Genomic DNA, 23,959 nt, shown 5'->3' with positions numbered 1-23,959 from the left:
GATGGGCTCTGCTGTGAGCTGGGGGCCTTATCCGAGAGCGGGGGAGAAGGGGCGGGCGTGGGGGTGAGCGTGGGCTCTGGCTCGCACTGCGCACACATGCAGGGGAGCGAGTGCAGAACGAGGGAAGCGGCCGGTGCTCCCGCGGAGGCAGGGCTGCGGTACCCGTGCGACTGTGCCGCTCGCAGATCAAGGACTAAGCAGCGTGGTAGAGGAAGAGGTCTCTACAGTTTTAGTAATTGGAAAGACGACGAGGAAAAGACTTTGTCTCAGCCGGCAGCGGGAGTACGCGGGGTCTGTCGTCCCGGTTCCTTGGTGCTGGGACATGTACTCAGCCCTCATTGGTTCACATTTGCCAAAAAACTCCCTGTTTATGGGCTGGCTTTACTGTGTTTTACAATTTTCTATGTGGTGCTGAAAAGTGTTCTCACAAGGGAATGCTCTATGAGTACTAGGGTAAATGCACTGCTTAAAATCAAGTTTTATATCTTTCTTTTGGTTCAGTTATTGAAAATACACTCTGAATGTTTAAGCAGTCAGCTAAAAATCAGACTTGCTGGTCTTCTGGGGAAGATACCTCACTTGGCATTAATTTTTACAGGTCTGTTGTATGCAAACTGATGTGACTTGTAAGACATTAGGGGTTTTGGTGTTACTTTTTATTTATTTATTTTCAATTTATTAAGTAGCTGCTCAAAGCTAACCTGGGTTCTGAATATCCAGTTTGTCTGACTTGAGCACTTATTTTGAGCATATAGTAAGCATATCAAATGCATAATGAGGCTACCTTGTGTGGAAGATGCTGTTTGTTTGGTTTTGGTTAGTGCTGCCAGACTCTATTCTGCAGTCCCTAGTTCTTACTAGGTTTTTTTTTGCTTCCTACTCCTCCTATGGCAACAGTTTGTAATTGTTGGTAGGCTTAGGACAGATTTTGTAACAGAAGACTGTACCTCTTTAACTTGCCAGCATCTAGCTTGGCTTGCTGTGTTAGGTCTCTTGAATGGGAAGGTGGTGTTTGTGGGTATTTTTTTTTATGCGTGGGAGTTGTAGTCTACCTGTGACTGTTTTGTGGCTGTTTTAATGCATTTAACTCTTTTAGTGGTTGCTGTCATTGGAGCAACCTCACTGAAGAGGATTGTGGACTTGGATTTTCAAATGACTAATTAAAAATCGCAACAAGCATAGCCAGATCCTTTGTTTGGGCTTCCTATGGACAACTGCATCTTCCACCATCCCATCGTGGTTCACTGCCAGCAGGCTCCCACACTGAGTTTTGGCAATCTAGCCTCTGGTTTATTGAATTTCAGTTCACAGGGTTAATCATCGTTGCATCACTGCACTGCAGCGTTGTATTTGCGTGGATTGCAGTGTTAAACAGAAGGAGGTCACTCCTGTTGAAGCAAAGAGCTGGACATCATGCTGTTTCTGAGCTCTGCTGTTTAGAGTTGATGTATCATGGAAGCAGTTGCTGAACTTGTGCATCTCGCTCTGTCTCTTCTCCCCCTCTTAAACTTACAGTGGAGTTGCTGAAGCTTTATTGATTTCGGAAAATATTACAATAATTTTAATAATAAGATATAGTGTAGATATGATAATACTGCAATGTACTTGGTAAAAGGGTGATGGTGTTTGCTGCAGATGGTGGTTAAAAACACCAGGAAGTATGTTCAGTGACTTGTATGTGTAGAATATTAGTGACAACTGCAGAATAAAAAGCAAAAACTCTAGATGGACGCTTGCAAACCACACAGAAAATAAATTAAACACACTTTCATTATTTTATATCTTGTTAAGTACTTAACAGGGTTTGTGTTTTTTTTTTTTTAATTGAAACATAATAATGAAATTGATATCTTATTTGATAATTAAGTAAGCACTTCAAACGTTCACACAGCTTCTTTTCATTGACTGTTTACTGGAACTTGGGGAGCATTGTACTAGCAGTTACTGTAGCTCACCGACTACAGTGATGCCACGCTGTTTCTGAGGAAATGAGATGGCCACATGCTGCAGTGAAGAGTACCATAAACCACTATGTAATTCTCTTTATATGTGTCACTCGAGCGTATGTCATTCTTGCAGTTCTCACAGTTACAAATTTCATGGATAGATTTTTTCCTCTTTAATGCTGTTTGTCTAGCATTTTTAACTACTAATATGCTCCCAGCTAAGTTTCTTTTGGATATCAAGATACGGATAACTGCTGGGAGCTTTTCACATCTCAGTTATTTTTAGGTGGGTTGAATATATATTGAATGCTCAGAGGTATCCTGAGTTATAGGTTAAATACTGTTCCTGCAAGTTCCTGATCATTATTAATGCCACCTTGAAAATATATTAGTGTTTTATGTAGTATAGGGAAGACTGGGCGTCAGCCTGGAGGAATTGCCCGGTAAGATTACATACCCCATGTTTATCCTGATACATTTGCCAGCAAAGGGGGAGGAAGAGAGTATGGTCAGAATTCAGCAGGTTCTTTGATTTGCAAGGAATCCACTTGCTTTGCTGAAAAATTCTGAGCTTTATAAAAGGTTAACTGGAAATTATGTAGAGTTGAAGATTTCAGTAGTGTCTTTGGAACTGAAAGCTGGTTATGTGTCTCCACTTGGCAGGATATTGTTTGTATCTGCAGTACAGGTAGTGTCCTTGCAATTTCAGTAGTGTCTTTGTCTTGAAACTGCCAGCTCTCTGTCTTGGTTAATGTGTGACTTCACATTTATAACAGGCATAGTGATTATTTTCCTGTATTGGGAGGACATTTTGATGGTGCTTTAGTTGCCTGTTTGTACAATTAAATGTACTTTATGTTGTCCTTAACCTAAAATCTAACAAAAACAGCAAACAACTTGTATGTGCTTTCTCTTCTGTCCTCTCTCTAGTATTAACAGAATGCATGACAGAGAACATGCCCTTGTCTTCTGGCTTTGCCTTAAGACACCAGTTAGGGGGCCCTTCTTCCTCTCAGTTTCATCTTTGACAAACATACATAACATTTCCCTGTATTGTACGCTTTTGTATCTGTTTCCTTAACTCTTGTCATCAAGGCTTTGTCACCATGTGTGAGCTTCTTCTCCTGATTCATTGAAGTGTTGCAACTGTATTTGGGAAATCTCCACAAAAACTAAACTTTACTTAGAAAAACTATTCAAACTTTTTTTTTTTTTTTTTTTTTAAGAAAACCAAATGAACTGTACTGTATCAACCTTGCAAAGTCTTCACTGTTGTGTCATTAAGGCAAAATAATTTTCTTCTCACTTAGTTTTGCTCTTGTGATATTTTGTCCTGTAGAGTTTCTGTAGATTTGGTAATAAACTGCAACCTAAGCAATTTTCAGTTTCTGACCTTTTCTGCATTCAGCCCTAGAGTAACAAGTGCATAAAAAAATTCAACTGCAAAATAGCTTTTAGGCTGAAGAAAACAGTCTCAAGAAAAAAATTAAAGGAGGAAAATAATATTTTGGAGTTGGACTTCCCTCTGCCCATTATTCTTTAACAAAACATCCTTCTCCTGATAGGAAAACAGAGTTTGATGTGTTCTAAGTTTTTATGTTCCTGTGTTGAGCATCGTGTTTCAGAGTGGTTGCTAACATCGCCTTTTGAATAAGGTTTGGATAATTTGGCTACTTGTAGCATTATTACTGTTCATTCTTCTTGATTTTGACCAGCCATGAGAGGGAAAGATGGATTTGAGTTTTCCTTCTTAGCTCAATTGGATTTCAGGGAACCAAAACTGTCTCTAGTTCTTTAATCTGGTCTTGTATGCCCTTGTTCCATGTTTTCTTCATCCTTTGCGTGCAGTACAAGCTACTGGACAAGCCTGCAACATGGTTTCTTGCAAGTCAATACCAGTTTTCAGAAAGGCAGCCTGTGTTTTACCAGACACTGTAAAGCATGCGTCTCGCCTTCCTACAGATTTAAGTCTTTTGTCTTCAACATCTCTTTGACCTGGAAGCACCTTGGATGTCACGGTTTTGGTTTAGGATTGGGCCGACTGAGGCCATGAAGTGCTTGTATCATTTTGCTGTCATTCTTGCAAGTGAATGTCTGAACACCAAGGTGAAGATTAAAACCGGTTCTGTGTAAGTAGTGCTGCTGAAAAAGGCAACAGAGGCACAACTAAGCTGAGCAAAGGCCGTTTGTGCCAGGTGCTCCCCAGTTGGAAGTGAGCAGTTTGTCGTGAGCGGTGTGTTCCAGGTGTCCCCACCACTGGCACTCTGGTAGATCACCAAAGACATTTCAAAGATAAGCCAGCCTGATGGGTGGGAAAGTCGGTATGGTGATTGTTGATGCACTCATCAAGTACATCTGACTTCCAGAGTCAGAAAGGGTGTCCTGGTTTTTAGCTGGAACAGAGCTGGGTTTCTTTTTATCAGCTAGAATAGTGCTGTGTTTTGCTTTCAGCCTGGGATTTGTTATGAGAGAAACACTTATAACACACCAGTGTTTGTGTTTTTGTTGCGGGAAATGAAGGACTTTGTGTTCTGTTAGTCTACAAGCACAAGATCTAAAGGGGTGAGGAATATTTAAATTAATAAGCTAAACTGGCATTTGGATGTGCCAATGGGATATTCCATATCATATCACGCCATGTCCAGTATATTAGTGAGGGGCTCTTCCTCTTTTCTCTCTCTGGCTTTCGCTTGGGCTCTCGTTCTTTTGGGATTGTGGTTTCAGTTCAGGATTTTCTCTCCTCTGGGATCGTTATCTGGGAATGGGCTGGGTTTGGTCAGCAGGTGGTGAGCAGTTGCACTGTGCATCACTTATTTGCGTATTTTGTTACTGTTATTATTATCACTATTATTTTAATATTAGTATTATTTTAAGTTTTATTTTATTTCCATTATTAAATTGTTCATATCTCACCCTATGAGTCTCCTTACCCTTGCCCCCCAATCCTCTCCCCTATTCCATTGGGGGTGGGGGGCAGTGGGTGAATGGCTGTGTTGGCAGGTAGCCAAGGGCAAGCCCAGTGGAACTATCACAAAGGGGCAGAAGTTGTTCTGTTGCCTTTTGTTTGGGTTTTTTTGGGGCAGTTTCCTTTGGAGGGCACCATGGCCCATGCTGAAGTGGAGTCTTACTTAGCCCCTGATAGATGAAGATGTGGTCAGTTGTTTTGTTGAAAACCTGGAGAGGGGGGTTCTGTTAACGTTTCTTAAGTGGTGGTTGATTGAACTGCTGTGATTTTGTAGATTAAGAATGTTCTTAAAACATGTGCTAGCTCCAAAGTCATCTTAATGGTGCTCAACTTTAACAAGCTATGAATAAAAATTGAGTTAACTTTTCTAGTTCCTAAGTTGAGCCTTGAGATAGTTTGAGCTAATAGAAGGGAATTACTGACACTCATTGTCACCTGTCAGGAGGGTGAAGTTTTGTTGGTTTTTTGTTTTTGTTAACTTTTCAGTGATTAAAAACTTATTTCCTCAAAACTTCATCCTTGGAGGATGATAGGAGTAGCTGGCATCTTAAATTCTTCCTTGAGGTGGAATCTGTCACTTTAGCTGTGAAAGTGGCGTCAGAAGGATGACCTCTGCTAGGTCATGCATGGGGAAGGAAAGCGGAGTCCTGTAATAAACTGGAAAGTTATAGATTAAAGCTGGAAGGTTTTACTGACAGGTAGAGATTAAAGAAGCTACAGGATATGACTTGTAACAATTGCCATCAACTATGGTAACATCAAGTGCCTGATTAAATGCGCTGTATAACTGGTGTGACGTGACATATTGTACTTAGTCAGAAGTGCAATTCATACATTGTTCATTTAGTTCTGTTTCCCTTGGAGCTGTCTGAACGCTCTGCTTTGTTTTTGAAAACTCACTGACCTGGAACAATGCATAATGTTTTTTTTTCCCCCATCTTTCAAGTACAGTGTATGCAGTAGACCATATTATTCACAAACCTCAATCTTTTTATTTTCTTTTCTATCCTATCTGGCTTCCTTTTACAACTATTGAGATGTTGAATTTCCACAGAGGATTGCAGGTTATCTTGCATTTTCCTGTTTGTTTGCACACACCTTAATGAGCTCTTTCTTGTTTTTGCTAGAGATGGTGCGCTGAGTCATTTCCACAAGAGGCTTCTGAACCACTCCGAAGCAAGAATACGTTAAAGAATAAAAAGTGTGAGGGTGCACCAGTGTGAAAGCTGGAAAGCTAACCCCCAAGTGAATGTATTGAAGATTTCTAGACTTGGTGGGACAAGCATCTCTACCTCCAGTTTTATGAATACTGCTAGCTATGGCTGTGGAACTCTGTTTGCTGCTGCTGCTGCTGTTTTGTGGAAGTACTGTTTCAGAGGTACAGCCTATATACAAACCGCCTCCTGGGACTTTGGATTTTGGATTTGTACCAGCCAAGACGTATGATACCGGTGTATACCATGAACCTGGGCCAATAGGAGTTTTGTTTGAAACAGTACATTCATTCCTATACTTAGTGCAGCCAAATTCTTTTCCTCAAGGTAAGTAGATTTTTTTTTTTAATTTTTTTTTAAGTAAAGATTTGCTATTTATGCATTCATCCTGTTGTAGATACCAAGACCATCATCTGGAACTAAATTATTATGAAAGGCTTTGTTAGTAGCACGTGTTATGGCCTGGGAATGTGTACTGTTTTATACGAACAAACATTTTTCTGCTAAGCATAGTGTGTGTGTGTGTGTGTGTGTGTGTGTGTGTGGGTTGTTAATGAAAATGAAATGTTGATGAGATTTCAGAGGACTCTGCTTACATTTCTCAAAGCTGTCACTGATGCTTTTCAGGCTTTTTTTTTAGCTGAAGCTTTTTCTTATGTATGTTCAGAAGCGTGGGACAGTAATAAAGCATAAACTGCTTTGTAATTGATACTAAATACATGAGGTAGCTCTGAGGTTTGCATATTATGATAAACAGTCAGGTGGTTATAATATTATGAGATTCAGCCTAGGAAATGGAAACTTGGCAACTTGAAATAAATTTCATGCTTTTCCATATCTGCATCCACAATCCAGTTTTATGTTGGGGCAGTTCCATTACATAGCCACGTCTAACTCCTTGTTCCTTTGTGAGCTGAAGTTAAGATTTGAAACTGAATTTCTTGAGATTTTTTTTTTTCATTCCTTTCCTACTAAGTTGCTTCTTCTAAAGGAAAAGTTAAGATATCAGAGAACTGTGTGCTTATTGAGGTTGCATTGATTAAAAGGTGCTTTTGGGAATTCTGTGTGTTTGTGGATGTGGTAGTTGTATCAGTTTAACTTTCCAACATGGTTTTTGTTTCGTTTAGCTTTTAAAAGAACATGCTAATGTGTTTGAATAGTATTGGCATTTACAATCATATGGAGGCAAAGTTTTAATAAAATCTAAGAATGGCTTTGTTTTGTTATTGATTCCTTTTGGTGGTTTAGCTGTAACTGTATAAAAAGTTTATATTATTTCTTAATACACCATTCAATTTATTTATATATTAAAATCTTCAGTAATTTAAAATCTTAAATAAATTATTTGGTCATGTACCCGTATGATACTTGTGAACTATAATTTGCTTGTATTTTTTATGTTTCTTAAATAGCTGTAGAAGAATGAGCTCAAATGAACTTGAATGAATGAATTCTATTTAGACAAGTGCCCAGAGTCCCAGGTGTTAACCTGGAGAGCAAAATCTGGCCTGTTCTCTGCAGGATCTGTCTTCTGAGCTGGTCTTACACAAAGCGTAATGAGGGCAATTACATGAAGCTGACAGTAATGTCACCTTTTGGAGGAACTGTTTCCTCTGCTTTTGTGGCCTCTTTCCTTCCATTACATCTGCAGATGAATTATTTGCCTGTCTGTGAGACCTGATACGTTAGGATTGTCATCTGCATTCAACTGTGAGAAACAGGCCTTCGTTCGTTCTAAAGCCCTGCTTGAATAGTTGATTCTCTGGTGGTTGTGGAAACTTGACTTCAGTGAGATGTCTACTGTGTCTTTATGTTAATAGGAATTTGGTTTGTACCTTTGTATGTCAAATTTAATATTATGTGTCCTAAGCATGTAAATAATTACTGCATATAGAATTTATGATCAAGATTGTAGTCCTGTAGGACTGCTTGTAGTAAGTTCTGCATCAAATAGGTGTCATGAAATCCAGCCTTAAAGAAAAAGGAGACATGCAGAAGTAAATCACTTGTTCTTAGCTTGTAAGCTTTGAGTACCTCTTACCCACTCCCCCCTTCCTTCCTCGCAGATACTTTTTACCAAATCAGTTATTTTTGGAAGTTTGGCTTTCAGTGTTTGCACTGGGTGAAGTCCTTTTCCCATGCCCTCACCTACCTCAAAATACAGATTTGACGGATCATGTCAGTTTGAGTCATACCATTTAATTGGTTAATCCCCATAATCTCTTTTGCCATATGCTGTTCTATTTTCACATTCAGTGTATTAATGGTGTAGTTACATGTTTAAAAAGCTTTTTTCTTTTTTTTTTTAAACTGACAGCTTGAAATAGAGTTAATTCTGACTCAGAGCTGAAAATAAACATAATCAAAAATGGGCACAGAAAGCAAGCCTTTTGATGTTTCTAAATCAAAACTTCATCATTCCAATTGAGCTGGTGCTCCAGAAGAGTTAGCTCCAGGTTGATGCCCCAGTGTGTTGTGTATAACCTGAACAGAGAAGCATGATTTGTGTGTAAGACTTGGCATCAATCACCCAGACCTTTGATCTTAGTTGTCTTATATTTTTTTCCTAATATTTGGAAGTACTTGATGTTTGGCTTTCCAATCTACTGTTAGTACTCTTAGCTGGGAGGAAAAAAAGTGACAGGATTGTGTAATTGCATGTAGATTCACCTGGCTTTGAAAGTGATTTTTGTGCTTGCAGTAGCGCTCCAATGGACCTGAATGTGTTACAGTGTAACAGTCATACTCATTTAGTCCCAAGTTATACCTCTTAGGAAGAAAGCTAGTATGATAAAGCAGAATATGAAGTACATCAGAGTCTTCGTGAAGTGTTCTTCTTAAAAGTATTTGCGTGCTGCTAAACCTTAACACCTTAAGGCTCCACCTGGAATACTGCGTCCAGTTCTGGAGCCCCCAACACAAGAAAGACATGGACCTGTTAGAACGAGTCCAGAGAAGGGCCACCAGGATGATCTGAGGGCTGGAGCACCTCTCCTATGAGGACAGGCTGAGAGTTGGGGCTGTTCAGCCTGGAGAAGAGAAGGCTCCGGGGAGATCTTATAGCGGCCTCCCAGTACGTGAAGGGGCCTACAAGAAAGCTGGGGAAGGACTTTTCATAAGGGCAATTAATGACAAAACAAGGGGAAATGGGTTTAAGCTGAAAGAGAGTAGGTTTAGATTAGATATTAGGAAGAAGTTCTTCACTTCCTGTGAGGGTGGTGAGACACTGGAACAGGTTGCCCAAGGAAGTTGTGGATGCCCCCTCCTGGAAGTGTTCAAGACCAGGCTGGATGAGGCTTTGAGCAACCTGGTCTAGTGGAAGGTGTCCCTGCTGATGGCAGGGGGGTTGGAACTAGATGATCTTTAAGGTCCCTTCCAATCCTAACCATTCTATGATTCTATGATCTATTTAAATGCTCTCATGTGTTACTTAAAAGTTGAAAGAGATCACTTAATTTGAAGAAAAAAATCAGTCAAGAAAGATTTTGTAAGTTTTTTTTTTATTTAAATCTGAGTGAGTAATTATTTACTCACTTCTAAATTTGTTCATGCCATCCGGTTTGTGGACATACAACTTAGATTAAGTTTAATAGGTAAATTATTAATGGGATTAAATATAGTGCTCGCATAAAGCGCAGTAACAGAACCAGGGCAAGGAACTGTAACTCCTCAAGGTTTTTTAGCTTGCTGAATCTTTAAGACCAGCACTGTGCTCCTTGGATATGGCAAAAAATTTGCTTAAAAAAGTGAACTGAGATATTTGATTGCAGTGCTTCAGTGAGTGTAAATAGGTTCTGCTTTCAACTCCACCAGTAAAATACTTTTGTCCTCACTAGATGGTGTACTGGTGTAAACAGGAGGGGATTTACTCCCAAGCATAAACTGGTAATGCAGGGAAGCAGCCTCCACTTTGAGTTAATGATACAGTGGAGTGGAAAAGACTGTTTGGTCACTTCTTTGCTACCTGAGGCTCAGTAGGTTGCTTTAATCTTGCTGTGCCTTGGTTGGTGCTACTACTCCTTTTGTTGAGGACTGTGTGGGATAGAGCATAATTCTTTTCTGTTAATAGCACCACTTAAAATATATAGGTGATAAGAGAAAAATTACAGGTTGCTTCTATTGTCTCAGATAAGACAACATCTAACAAAACAAATTGTCAGTTTTTCTCTTACTTAGTATTTGTTATAAACTGAAGCGTTAATTTATTAATAAAATTGAGGTCAGTTCATGCTTGTGACGTGGTGCATGTGCATGCCACCTGTTGTGTTGGAGATCTTCAGATGTGAACTTGGTGTAGACAGGGCATGGTCAGTACGATCCTCTGGCTGCTATGAATATCTTACCATGGCTTTGTCTTTGTTCCTATGGAAACCAGTTGTTAGTTGCAGTAAGAGGACGTTAATCTGAGATTCCACTTGCTAGCAGGATGTGCACAACAAATCTTCAGCTTCACAGCTTGTGTCTTGTAATGAAAATCTGAAGAGTTCACAAAGGAGACAAGCTGGGAATAAAGCTCCTGCTCCTATTTTTAGGTGAAATAGGACAAAAACTTACAGGCCTGTTTGCATTACTCTGCTCTACCTGAATGTATTGCAGGACAACTGTGTCACAGCTGCTTTGTTCCAGCTTCTGCTTTTTATTCTGGATCACTCTGTTTCTGCTGAAGCAGGAATAAAACTTTAACATCAGAATCAACTGTTGAATGCAGGTACTTCCTGGGCAAAACAGTATGAAGAGTTAAGTGTACTATTTGCCTGTGGGGAACAAGAGCAAACTGTTTTTTAGACCTGGACTACACCTCTCAATTCTTTCTGTTTGTGGAATCTCACTTCCTGAGCAGTTTGAGCATAAGACTGAGGGTCAGAACTTGACTATTTTAATGCAAAGTCCTGCCTCTGATCCTTTTTGGTTTTCCATTCTCCTCACCTGGTCAGCCTTTAAAGCAGCTCCAAATTGTTGAGTTCAGCAAGTAGTCTTGTGTTCCATATCTCTGCAATTAGTCTGTCGAATGAGTGTATTCAGCAGTTAAAACATTTTAACATTAAAAAAACCCCCCAAAAAACCCCAACAAACCCAAAATATGTAACTTGATGTGAAAATAAACAGTGTCTCTCTAGCTAATATAGCTGTAATAGAAAATGGATACGCAAACCCCTGTTGTTGTAGGTAGGTTTGAATTCCTAGGATATTGATTTTTTAAAAAAATACATTAGCTGTGTTGGATGTGAGGTTCTAAAGCAAGTAATCAAAACGCTTTATCTCCCTCAGTTAAAAACTCAGTAAGTCTGTTAGTTTTGGGTTTTTTTTTTTGGTGTAAAAACTAACTTTGCCTTTTGTTAACTGCTTAGTTCTGGGCTGTCCATTTCTACTTTAGCTTTGTTTCCTGTTAGCAATAAATCTTCTACAGCTCCCCTACGCAAAAAAAAATGCATGTCTGGATGTTGCAGCATTGGAGCTAAACTCAGCTGCGCGTGGCTGGTAATGCCCTTTTGTTTTTAAACTTGAGACTTTCCCAGGAGCACTGGGCATGTCCACCCCAGCGTGCAGTGAAAGGACTGCTCTCTGGCTCTGACTTAGTGCAGGTGCTGCAGTTCAGCAATATAAGATACTGTTCAGGTACCCAAAGCAATTATGACCTTTTTATAAAAACATAAATTACAATTCCCTTTTCCAATTGTGTGAAGTCTCAGGTCTAGTTTGGATGTGGAGCTGCACTGATGTAGTAGACTTTTTTTGAGCTAGTGTTTGACAGCTACCCCCTTGTGCATGTGGGTTGGTTTTCTTAAAGTTTATGTCCTGGAGCTGGGTTGGGAGCACAAATGCAATTGCTGGTGCAGGAACAGAAGGGAGAAAGACCAAGACCTGCACTTTAGTAAGTTACCTGTTCGATTGGCTAAGCTATATTGTGAAATGACATTTTTTGTAAGCTGTAGAGTCGGTGCCTTCACCACATCCCTGTAATTGTGCTTGGTTTGGGGTTTTTTTGTTTATTTTGTTTTGTTTATTTCCCAGCACTGCGGTGGTGGTTATAGCTGTGATGTGAATTTAGTAACTGAAGTGTGTATATAAAAAAAAAGGCAGATTTCAGTGACAGAGGTTATATATAGCAAGTAGTGGTGGTGTCATTTAGGTAGAACTGGGATAAGAAGGGGGACTCACAGTGCTCCTTTATTTGGTAATAAGGTGCATACATTGAGAAAAATGTGTCTAATGTTGGAAATACTAGGGAAGATGAAGCAGCAGGAAGATACAAGATAAATTAGCCTCTTCTTTTCTCTGCCCACTCATATACATTTAATGAAATAGTATTTAAAAATCGTTACTCATTTCATACTGGGAAGTTAAGCGACTCTGCTTGATGACATACCCATGTAAACAAGAAACACTCTGAGAATGTTCTGAAGCAGATTTAAGGCCTGCTTTTTTATTTTCTTAGGCATCAGAAGAATAATTCGTTTTTCGCTGAACAATTCCAGGCTGTAGAGTATCTAACAGATTGATTGTCAAAAGGATTTTTCTGTGGACAGGGAGGAGACTGGTTTTAGGGAGGGGAGGCTTATGCAGATTATCTACTAGAGGCTACTACAGAAAAGTGTAGTTACAGACATGAACACTTTCTGATGTCTTCTTGACCACTTCTTTTGGATTACAGAAACAAGGAATGTCTTTTGCAGACAGCTATTATGTGGAAAATATGCAAGTCATTTTTTAACCAGTGTAGCATAACTGATCATCTGAAAGTCTCACACTATGCACACATCTGGAATCCTTTCTCTACAGTATCCTTAGTTCTTGCCTTGATCTGGTTTGATACTGCCTGCCAGCTGTGCCTGGGAGAAAAAACATGCCTTGACAGCAATTGGAAAATGCCAATCCAGCTTCGCCATTTCAACACTGTTAGGACAGAAGGGAGAAACTAGTGAAAATTAACCTTACGCAGAGTTTGAGGGAGTTGGGTTACTTTCTGTTGGGAAGGTCTTCAGATGGCTGTGGTAATAGGCTGGAGGGCACCTCAAGTGGTGGTGCCTCTGGGAGGCTATATTATAATAATAAATAAAATGGTTCTACAGTTGTGTGGCACTGGGTCTGGTTCTACAGTTGTGAGACTTGGGTCATACTTCCCAAACCTCAACTGCCTTCTACCCCTCCAAATTAGACAGCTTTGTCCTTTCTGTCTGTTGGGAATTCTTCCTGGCAAGTGGGTTGGGCATTTTCTGGGCGAGGTACTGAGTTGGCTCGGGAAACCTGCTAATAGTAACAGTGTGGGCAGTGCCAGGCCAGTGCTTCTGGCTGTCCCAACCCTCTCCTGTTTGTCTATGGACATTAATGGGAGATACAAGGTGTAACCGAAGAGCTGAGCAGCAGCATTCCCTGCCTCTCTGCGCAGGGGATGAGTTCTGGGCACATGTAAATTCAGGGATGCCGACTACAAAGAAGGGAAGGGTGGGAGGTACAGGATGGTATTGTGACAGAAGATGGCCTTGTTGTTTGTTTATCATTTTAGGTAAAGAAGCTTCATTGACAGGGTTTGTATATTTTTAAAGAAAAAAGCAAAGGTACCATATCCTAAAAATGCGTGTGTCTGGATAATTAGTACTACTGTGTGGTGGTAACATTAGGTATGTTGAATATAGCGTGGTGTCTGTGTACTAGCAATTATAGTAAACACTGAAATTCAGCTCTGTCTGTGTGCATTCATTTTTCTTACTTCTCTAAAAGATTAGTCATACCATTTAGTATCTCTTAGCAAAGAGATAAGCAACTTGAGCATCAACTTGGTCAAAGCCCGAGTTTTACCTTTCAGATGCCAGTGCACAATCAGAGCACTCCATGTGAAGAAGGCAGTTCTCTGTGTCCTTCCCTCTGTAAACAAAACTAGTCAGGAAATCTAAACCACTAAAAGCATGAAAGCTTATTTAAGACTTCCAGAGCATGCCTGCAACATCTTGTATGGTGAGAAGTGGAATGGAATAAGTTTTAAGTCAGCCACATTTTCTGGTCATGTGTATTGCATGTGAACCTCTGAAACTTAGCTGTGACTGCAGACATCGTTTGGGTTTTCAGGCCACTGGGCTGAGGCTCCATGATTTTCCTGGCTTAACAATGGCAATGAATATGCACTGCTCAAGAGTTACTGGAGCGAAATAAATGTGTAATTTAATTCTAGTATTTTTTTGTCATCCTTTTAACAGTATTAAATCTTTCCATATTGGTATTAAAGCTTTTTAGCATACTTCCTTTTCCACCAGCAACTTATCTTCTTGTTAGAACTAAAATCAGCTGCCGTGAATATCAGCTATTGCAGTCTAAGCTGACTATATACATCTTTGTGTAAGCCTACCAGTTATAAAAAACACCCTGCAAACCTGCTTTGACACTTTTTTTTTTTTTTTGCAATATGCAGGTATATTTCTTCTCATCTAAAAAGAGTTGTGATTAAATTATGACCTATATTGTCATCATAACTTAGTCAAGATCTTACTTTTCTCTGAAAATATACCAAAATACTTTATTTTTGTGAACTTTAAACAGTGATTACAGTTGTGAATCTGAATATTGTTACTGCTACTAGGTATAGCTTTGGCTGTTTAACTCAGCTGAAAGATGCTTGAGAGTACCTGTACAGAACAAATATAGACTTCAAGCCAAATTAACTTTCTTCAGAGTAGCAACTTTTACTGTTGCTTTGATTTATTTTATTTATTTTTTTTTTTGTGAAGTAGTGATCTCTGTAGTACTTTGAACCAATATGCGTGCCACAGTTATCAAACGTGGGGAAAATTGTGGCCCTTGCAGAAATGGGAAAACGGAGAGAGGGAATTCTGAGGCATCTCAGTGAAGCTGACAGAATGCCAGTCACGGAGGTAATTAAAAGCTGGTACCAGCAGGGCTCCAGCATGTCATTCCCTATTATCTGTGTTTATGTTTCCAGTAATTCAAGCTATGCAATATCCGAGAGGATTTTCTGCACTTTCCTCAGTTTAAAACAACTTCTGAGGAGAGAAAGGAGCAGAAAAGATGCTGTTAATACAATCTTAAGTATTTACCATTTTGATTAAAATTTAAAGTCCAGTCTGTCTGCACAACCCACACTACCAAGAAGTTGTTCAGTGTCTGCAGTGTGCTAAAACAGACAAGCATAGACAGTGTACCAAGTTAAATCTTTGCCCATAATCTGTTGTAAATCCTTACCAGATGGTGGGCTAGAGAGAACTTTAGGTAGCTATTGCAAACAAAGTGAGTGGCAAAAAATAGCTGCCATGGCACAAACAATGTGTTAAAGAAGTTTTGTTGCCTTCAGAAAATGAGAGAGTGCAGTTTCTGTGTGGAATACTTCTTCAAAGCTTTCTACTTGACTTTGTTTCTGCATGATATATGCAAATTTATTGCAGCCTCCAAAGCAAAGATTTTTCTAAAGGCTTCTGTCTTTTTGTTCTTTTTCCAAAACTGCAGCAAGAACAGAACTTTCTTTGTAGCAAAGAACAACTAGAAAGTCCTTGCAAAGGTTATTTTCAAAGGAGAAATCTTTCATTCTAGGTGTCCTGTAACAGTCAATATTGTGGCTATTTCTTTTTTTCTTTAAACTTTTTCGTGACCAGACTCTTTAACGTTGTCTGTGCACGTTGATGGAAAGCAGTATGTGAACAGATGATGTGACTGTAGTAAGGGAATAAACTCAAGTCTGGAGCAGTTGCAAGGTGTGAGGAGTTTCTGTGGAAGACTTAAATTACCCATTTGGTCTTCCTGACTAATAACAACCTTGAGGAAGCTAAGTTTATAAAACTTTCATTGTTTTGGCCATATTTTTGGAAAATTGGGGAACTTCTTATGTGCATGAATGAAGTTCATTGACTGTTACTATTAATCTGATTCACTGCTGCATGATTTCTTCAGTAGATCAGTGGTATTTTGTTGCAGGGTGCAAAGAGTTGGGGGGAAGGTCTCCTTAATTTCGTGTTCTGGTTACTGCAGCCTGTTGGCTCAGAAGCTTTTGCTGCTCTGCAATTTCTCACCTTCAGTGATTACACTGTGCTTAGTCCCACCTGTGCTCTGATAAAAACTTGCCCTGTTCAGACCACTCCTACAGTTTCAGTCCTGCTTGTAGCTGTTCATCTCTTCATTACCTACGTCATATTGCAGCTCTACCTCCTCTCACACTGTCCCTCACTGCATCCCCTATAAACTAAGGCTCATCTAGGTGGGCTAGTAGCTTGTCCTTTCAACTATGAATAAAGCAGTATGTGCTTTACAAGTCTGCTGAGACCTTAAAAATGCCTTTATTATGTTTTTACTTGTGTCATATTATGTGTTGCTGGATTTTGAGATTAAGCCAGAGTACTGTAAGATAAGTATATTTCTCTTGCTTTTGATAACCATGTAATTAAAGAATGTGGAGTCAGAAAATGGGAATGGACAATGGTGTTGATGAGAGGAAATAGCATGCTGAAGGTAGAAGAGGATGAAAAGACAGATTGCCAAAGCAGATGAGATGAGAAGTTAAAATACTTAAGGAATTTAGGATGTATTTTTCCTTTATCTCCATTCAAACAAGTTCTTCCAGCCACTGAAGAATAACAGGTTCTAGGCCTTCTGTGATAGTTTCACTGGGCTAGCCCTTGGCCAGCAGCCAACACAGCTGTTCACCCACTTGCCCCCCACCCCCAGGGGATAGGGGAGAGGACTGGGGGGGCAAGGATAAGGAGGCTTGTAGGCTGAGCTAAGAACAGTTTAATAATAGAGAGAAAACTTAAAATAATACTATTAATAGTATTAAAATAGTAAAGATAATGATAATAGTAACAAAATATGCAAGTGAATGACACCCAATGTTATAGCTCATCCCCCTCCTGACCGAACCCGGCCTGTTCCCAGATAACGATCCCAGAGGAGCGACAATCCCGAACCGAAACCGCAATCCCGGAAGAACGAGAGCCCGAGGGAAAGCCAGAGAGAGAGAAAAGAGGAAGAGACCCTCACTAATATACTGGACATGACATGATATGATATGGAATACCCCATTGGCATATCTAACTGTCAATTAAGTTTATTAATTTAAATATTCTTCTCCCCCCCCTTAGATCTTGTGCTTGTGGACTAACAGAACACAAAGTCCTTCACTTCCAGTGACAAAAATGTGAACACTGGTACGTTATCAGTGTCTCTCACAGAGAGTCCCAGGCTGGAAACTGAAACACCACTCTTCTAATTACTAAAATGAAAACCAGCTCTATTTCAGCTAAAAACCAGGACACCTTTGTTTTGCATGCTAGTGATGAGATATAGCAGCAAGGTTCCTTTCTTACTCACCTCTTTTCTTTTTCAAAGGCATGAATGATGTTTTAAGATTATAGTTTTTGCACATTATTTCTTTAATGCAGATGAATAAACAGGTGATTGAACAGAGAATTTCCTTTCACCATCTCTGTAGTATAAATAGGTGGTCTGGTGTGTAGGCTTCAGAAGCAAGGGAAGACAGGTGTCACTCAGGAGTTGTGCTCCAAGGGAAGAAGGCCAGTATAGCCTCTTGTGAGGAGCAGGAGGGTAGAAGCTGAACCAGCCTGATGTTTCCAGTAACTCAAAGAAAAAAACAGGGAATTGTATGAAGAGAGAGCTTGCCTAAAAGCTGTGGGAAAATTTATCTGAGGTGGCTGATTTTTATTCTTAGTCTGAGGATGAGGGTTATGGCCTAAGTCTGTCTGAGGGAGACATTGTGAAGAGAGGAGTGACCCTTTTGAATCTGGAGTTGGAAGGGGGTGGTCTAGACTGTGTGAGTGAATGCCCGCATTAGACTCCTCATCTGTGGACTACAGTGGTCTCTTATTGTATGGGAAGTGGAAAGATCTCCTTATCTCTGAGACTTCCTATAAAGTGAGTCTTCTTCTTGCTCTACAGAAAGTGGACAGACTGCATGGGGTGAGCAGTGTGGCAGGACCCTCTCTGAAGTCTCTGTGCCAGTGTGCGTGGCCATCAACATTACTGAGCCTCCATCTTCACTGGAACCAGAGCCAAGTGATCGCTGTGTGATTAGGGACACTAAGAGTGAGCAGAGCTGTCAGGTAGTTAGTGGCAGTAAAGAGGGGGACCCTGGGTTACCTGGTGTAGGAGACCTCTGATGGAGCTGAATCTGACCATAGTAAAGGCTAATGGCTAGAGGTTTTCTAACTTTGGGGAAGCAACCAAAGCCCCATTCACGTCAAAGCAAGTATTTTAAAATGTCAATAAACTTCACTTGCAGTAAAACTTGCTATAAGATACTTGAAAGATTTTTATCTCTGATGATGAGTCTGAAAGGCTGATACAGCTTTTCTGGTTTTCTTGGACTTGCAGGAGTTATTTGTTAGTCTGGGTCATAATTAGAGAATAAAAAAGACAACCTTGAAACCATTTTAATTCATGAATTTCAGACTAATTCTTGCTACTTATTTGTGACACTAAATGTGGTCAAACTGACCCGTAGTCAGAGAGATGCTGAACTGTTCAGTGTGTATGTGTAGTCCGTTAACTCTGTTATAGATCAAGGGGAATGGGATTAAATACCATGATATGCATTAGAGAGAGAGAGAGCATTAATGCAGTTATTAATTTATCATTTGTATTATCTATGTAATCCTCCCTTATTGTTTTGAAAAATCTTCATTCAGTGTGACATGAATGCTTCACTCCTGGTTCTTACTGATTTGCCTGAAGTCCTTTTCAGAACAAAAGCCTAATTTGTTATATTATGCATAAAAAGATAAAATAATTTCTGGCATAATTTGATTAATGCTGGAGTTGTACTATAACTGCACAGGCTCAATGGCATTGTTTGAGTGAAGATAAAGCATAGCATTCCCAAAGGTTTTACTCTGGCTGTTTTCCTGTCACCTAGATTTGAAAAGATTTCTTGGTAGAAGAATTTGTAACTAATTTATGTTGATACTTAATAGCCACACAGATTATTTTTAAACCTCTATTATTTTTGCTATCCCTTTGTGTAGAGCAGTTCTAAGAAGCAAGCCTAGTGCTAACCTCATTTTCTTGTCTGGATAATGAGCTATTGAGTGTATGTAGACAATATGTGTACAATGAGGAGTTGGTGATTATGTTTTCTTAACTGAGGCTTCTCAGAGGTGCTCAATATTTCATCACAAATTGCACTGGTAAATTAACAGTTCATCTGGCTAGTTAGATTTGCTAGGGCATATGGCATTTCACATGTGTGATGAGAACAGGAAGGAGCCAGAGCAAAGTGGTAATGTAATTAGCTGTGTAAATGAGTCTCACAAGGTAAATCTCTTTAACCCCAGTGATAAAATGTGTTCTGTGCTAAAGCCTTGGATTACTGGTCCTGGGAAACAATGTGTGCAGCTGGTCAAGCTGAGATTTCGGAAGTAATCCCATTAGTTTGAAAATAGAGGACGCCACTTTTTATCACACCTACCTAGCACTTTTATATGTGAAACAGAAATCAGCCTCGAGGTGGTACTCTACCGATAACACAGAAGAGAGTTGTGTGGAGTTACCTTAGTTCACTTTTAAATGAAAACTTATTTGAAAGCTAGAGATGAGTTGTTCTAGCCAGAGAGGAAAGGTGCTTCAGAAAAGCAAACTGAAATCACAGGCTGAATTAAAAGTGAGCTGAGACATCTCCTCACTGTGCTACAGTGAGGAGATATCTGAAAACATGATGCTTGTGTTCACACAGTACCTGGCACAGGACATTCCCCTGCTCAGCCCTTCAGCGCTGCAGCGGGGACCGTGATTGCTTTTAATGTGCGTAAAACCTAATAGGGACACTCTTGATGCTGCGAGCCACCGAGGCATGTTTCTGCTTACAGATGTGTGGGTGAGCAACTGCAGGTAATCTCACGTTCAGTTACAGCCAAAATTATTTTTTATGGGTTATATAACCGATTTCCACATTTTCACTTGAAATTAATTAACTAGGAGTGTGTCCAATCCAGTTAATAGTGAAAGCTATTGAAATAGTAAATTCATGGTAAAGATTGGTCAATTACTGTGTGCTGCCTGGTGAGCAAAACACCCTGAAGATTCATGCTACTTCTAAAAAATCATTACACAGTAATATAAGTAGTAAATCTTTATTCAGCAGGGAAACCTCATATTCTGGAAAATTAAATGGAGAAATGGGCTGTGTAATATTGGCCATTGTGCCACGTATGAAACCTGTATTCTCCCCATTTAACTTATTCAATCTGTGTGGGAGCTTCCTGTACCTATTTTCAGGCTCTCTTCCTCATTATAAATCTAACAGTGCTTTAGTTTCTGATGAACAGGCTCTAAAGCCCCTGTATTTCAAAAACACTTTGAAAATGCTGCTTTCTGAATCAGTTTGTCATAGTGTATTCAGGTCATTTCTGTCATTTTTTTGGCAGGCTATAAATTATAGAAATGGTATAAATGAAAACCTGAATCAGGAACAGTCTGAGTGATTTAAGCATACCACAAGTAATGAGATTAGTTTTGGTTTGGGTATTGGTTTTTGTTTGGTTTTTTGTTTGATTATTTGTATGGTTTGGGTTTGGTTTTTTTTTTTTGAAGTATTGGATGTTCTCCTTGGAGATACTCAAAACCTGCCTGGACATGGCCCTTGGTAACCTGCAGTGGGTGACTGCACTGAGCTGGGGGGTTTGGACTGGATGATCTCAAGTGGTCCCAGCTTCAACTGTCCTCTGTTTCTATTGAGTAGTTTTACATATGCATACAGATGTCCATAAATATATATATATGTGTATAAATGTTTGTAAAACTTTATATAAAATGATTTTTTTTTAATTTTAATTTATGATGGGGACAGACACTCAGCTAGAAGAATGGGTAAAAACTTTCAACCTTAATTTAACAAGAAAGGCTAATGCTTTTAAAATTTTATCTTGTACCCTTTCCTGACAGTGAGAAATTTAGGTTTCTTATGTGTTTCCGGGCAGTGCTTTCACTCCTCCGTTAAATAAGTTGTAATAAAAAGTCATGGTGATTGTAGAATACCTTTGTGATAATTCACATTGGCAGGGACCTCTGGAGATCATTGGGTTAAACCCTTTTCCAAAGCAAGATATATCTCCAAGTTAGGAGTAGCCTGGAAGTGAGAGCAGGTTGCTGGGGGCCCTCCTGCTTGCAAGGAGGGTGATGCCACAGCATCCTGGGCAGGTGGCTTCTGTGTTTGACTGCGTCCACACAGGTAGTCTGTGCTGCTTCATACCACTGAGGATTGCAGGAGCTATTCCTTTTTCTTCCTTCCCATTGCATTCTTATTTAAGATGATAGAAGTTTCTCTTTAGTGGCTGTTCTGCAGTGTGTTGTCACACAAGGCTAAATGGCTCAATAAATACATAAAGAGGAGGGTTGTTTTAGCCCTTTTCTTTTCCTGCTTGCTAAAAGGCATCTAGCTGTAGAGAAAATTAATTGCATTTATATTTTATGCACCAATATTTCTTAAATTTATTTACTTGGTAGGTATATAGATGTAAACAAGAAGAAAGAAATGTTGCCTCTGCTGAAGAAGAAAAAATTGTCTAACAACCAGTGTGAATTAAATCTTTGGGACTGGTGCTGTTCTGCCTCACTTGCTTTATACCTCCTTGCTGCTGAAACTCCCAGAGAAACAGAGGTGCTGTCTGGGATGGCCTTGATCCAGGGAGGACTCTGCTGGTGCCAGTGTGCGAGGTTTCTCAGGGCTGCAGCAGTGCATCAGTTGTGTGTTGCCCATACTGTGGTGTGTGCCCTTTCCTTCAATGTTCTCCCAATTCTCAGGATGGAGAATGTGGAAGGGTTTGCAGGGATTACAACTCTTGTTCTTCCCAGGTGCTTGTTATAGGTATGTTTTGAGTTTACTTCTGTTATTGTGGGATTCAGGCTTATCTTCTACCTTACGTATGGTCTTTCCAAAATGAGAGTCCTTGATCATCTACTGCTAGCGCTCTCTCCATGTTACAGAATGTGCTTCCTGTCTGTGGATGATTTGTGGCTTGACACTCCTGTGATATGTTAACAGATTTTTATTTTTTTAATTTTTAATTGTCAGTCTTGCTGGCTGCAGCTTCCTTGCAGGGAATACCTTCCTAAAAACAGCAGTTGTTGCCTCGCTGTTGTGTGTTTTCTTTCCTTGGACATTTTTCTGTGAAGAACTCCTCAGGATCTCTCCAACTTGCAGATCAGTTGAATCCACGCTCCCTCTGCAGTGTGTTGGGGAGGAAGGACCATGGGCACTGTTTGCTTAGGGCTTTGTTTTCCTGAGCCACGTGCAGGATTAGAGAGGTGTGCGATCACAGCCTCTCTGAACTCACTGAACATGTTTCGCAAGTGCTACAATAAATTCTGAGAGGGCTTGGATTTTTGGGAGGTAAACAGTCAGTTCTGAACATTCAGGTCCTTTATTGATCCTCAAGATGGGAAACATAAGTTTTTGCAGGTTTTTAATAAAGTATGTTCATTTGCATATGTGGAGACTAATGACGGGGCAATAGTACCATGAAGTCCAACTCTGTGTGAACAGTGGGGGCAGAGCACTCCTCCTTGAGGTGTGGTGTGCTCCTTCATCAGAAGAGACCAGAAATTCACTCAGTCATTTCTCCCAAACATCTGAACACTGCTGCTTTTACACAGCCTAGCATGGAGCACACCTGGAGCCTCTGATGCCCCTCTGAGGCAGAGGGTCTGCAGAGCTGGTGGTGGCCCTCCTCAAGTGCAGTGTCATGGAAATGACACAGTTCCCAGCATAGTTCCCATAGGGCTGTTGGAACCTCAGAAAGGGTGGGTAGGCTGGTGATGTCCCAAAAAGGGGCATCTGTTCATTGAGCTGCTGGGGCTTACTGAAAGAAATGAGTGTGGTAAAATGATATTTATAATGTTAAGTGACAGTATTTGTGGCACTTAGATTCCTACTTTCTTTATTTGGTGGTTGCTGTGTTTCGTCTGTATTGTGAATAAGTTAAAATTAGTGTATTACATGGAGCTGTGCACACAGTAAGCTGGCACGTTAGGCTTTCTGGTTTGTTTTGGCAGTGTTGCATACTCTGTTGGTCTGAGCTCCCCCCAAAAAAAAAAAATTAAAAAAATTGGGATAATGTTGTCAGGATAAGGGCCTTCTTCCTTTTACCATTCAGTCAAGTCATCATTAACATGCTTGTTTTGCATATTATGTATCTAATGCTCTGTGTGTGTGTGTGTGTGTGTGTGTATGTACCTATGTATGTACTTGGCCTAACCATGAAGCAAAGCTGATACCCAGAATGTTGTCCAAGTAATCGATAAGTTTGTGATTAACTTTTAATAATGATTTTATGGTACAGAGGATGACCTCAGAAAAACCTTCACTGCATTTCAGTGGGAATTGATTAAAATGGCTCATAAAGTATACAGTTGATTAAAAATGTTGTTACTAGACAGGTTTATGGAAACACTTATGTGCTTGCCTATCCTGTTGATATCTGTTCTTAATTTCATAGTACCTACCTGACAGTAGAATTCATACCATCCTCTTCCCCCGTTTTTATATGGTTTAAAAATCTGGAATATTCTTGCTTATTTTCAGATCTCGTCAGAAAACTAGCACAGCAGAAGTTTGGAAATACACAGGATGATTATCAAAAGGTAAATTGTCTATGTGTATCTGCATAAAACAATGAAAACAATGACTTTGAAATTCAATTTTGTTTCTAAAATGGGAAGTAGTATTTTAAAGCTATAACAACAGGATATAAGAATGAAATTTTTGAATAAAAAGTCTGATTTCATACAAAATGTGTGACCAAAACCTTTTAAAAAATATGACAAAGATAATTTCATAAGCTACTGTAAAGAAGCTATGCATAGTTAAGGCTTACTTATAAATTCCA

General features: G+C 39.7%; 1 protein-coding gene across 1 annotated transcript; it reads left to right on the top strand.

Annotated features, from left to right (window-relative positions):
* The first annotated feature begins 6,229 nt into the window (after positions 1-6,229).
* Positions 6,230-23,741, top strand: LOC104530035 (prominin-1-A-like). The gene is made up of 2 exons (XM_010174507.1): positions 6,230-6,452; positions 23,656-23,741. The coding sequence occupies exons 1-2, from the start codon at positions 6,230-6,232 to the stop codon at positions 23,739-23,741; spliced, it is 309 nt and encodes a 102-aa protein (XP_010172809.1).
* The last annotated feature ends 218 nt before the right edge of the window (positions 23,742-23,959 follow it).

This window comes from Antrostomus carolinensis, unplaced genomic scaffold, assembly GCF_000700745.2.
Source record: "Antrostomus carolinensis isolate BGI_N321 unplaced genomic scaffold, ASM70074v2 scaffold22758, whole genome shotgun sequence".
Lineage (NCBI taxonomy): Eukaryota > Metazoa > Chordata > Aves > Caprimulgiformes > Caprimulgidae > Antrostomus > Antrostomus carolinensis.
This window is presented reverse-complemented; position numbering and strand designations above follow the sequence as displayed.

Bases quoted from the DNA above. Each gene is read 5' to 3' on its own strand.
- LOC104530035 (XM_010174507.1), top strand. From the start codon at position 6,230: ATGGCTGTGGAACTCTGTTTGCTGCTGCTGCTGCTGTTTTGTGGAAGT. The intron at 6,453-23,655 runs GTAAGTAGATTT...GCTTATTTTCAG, and splicing joins GCCAAATTCTTTTCCTCAAG to ATCTCGTCAGAAAACTAGCA.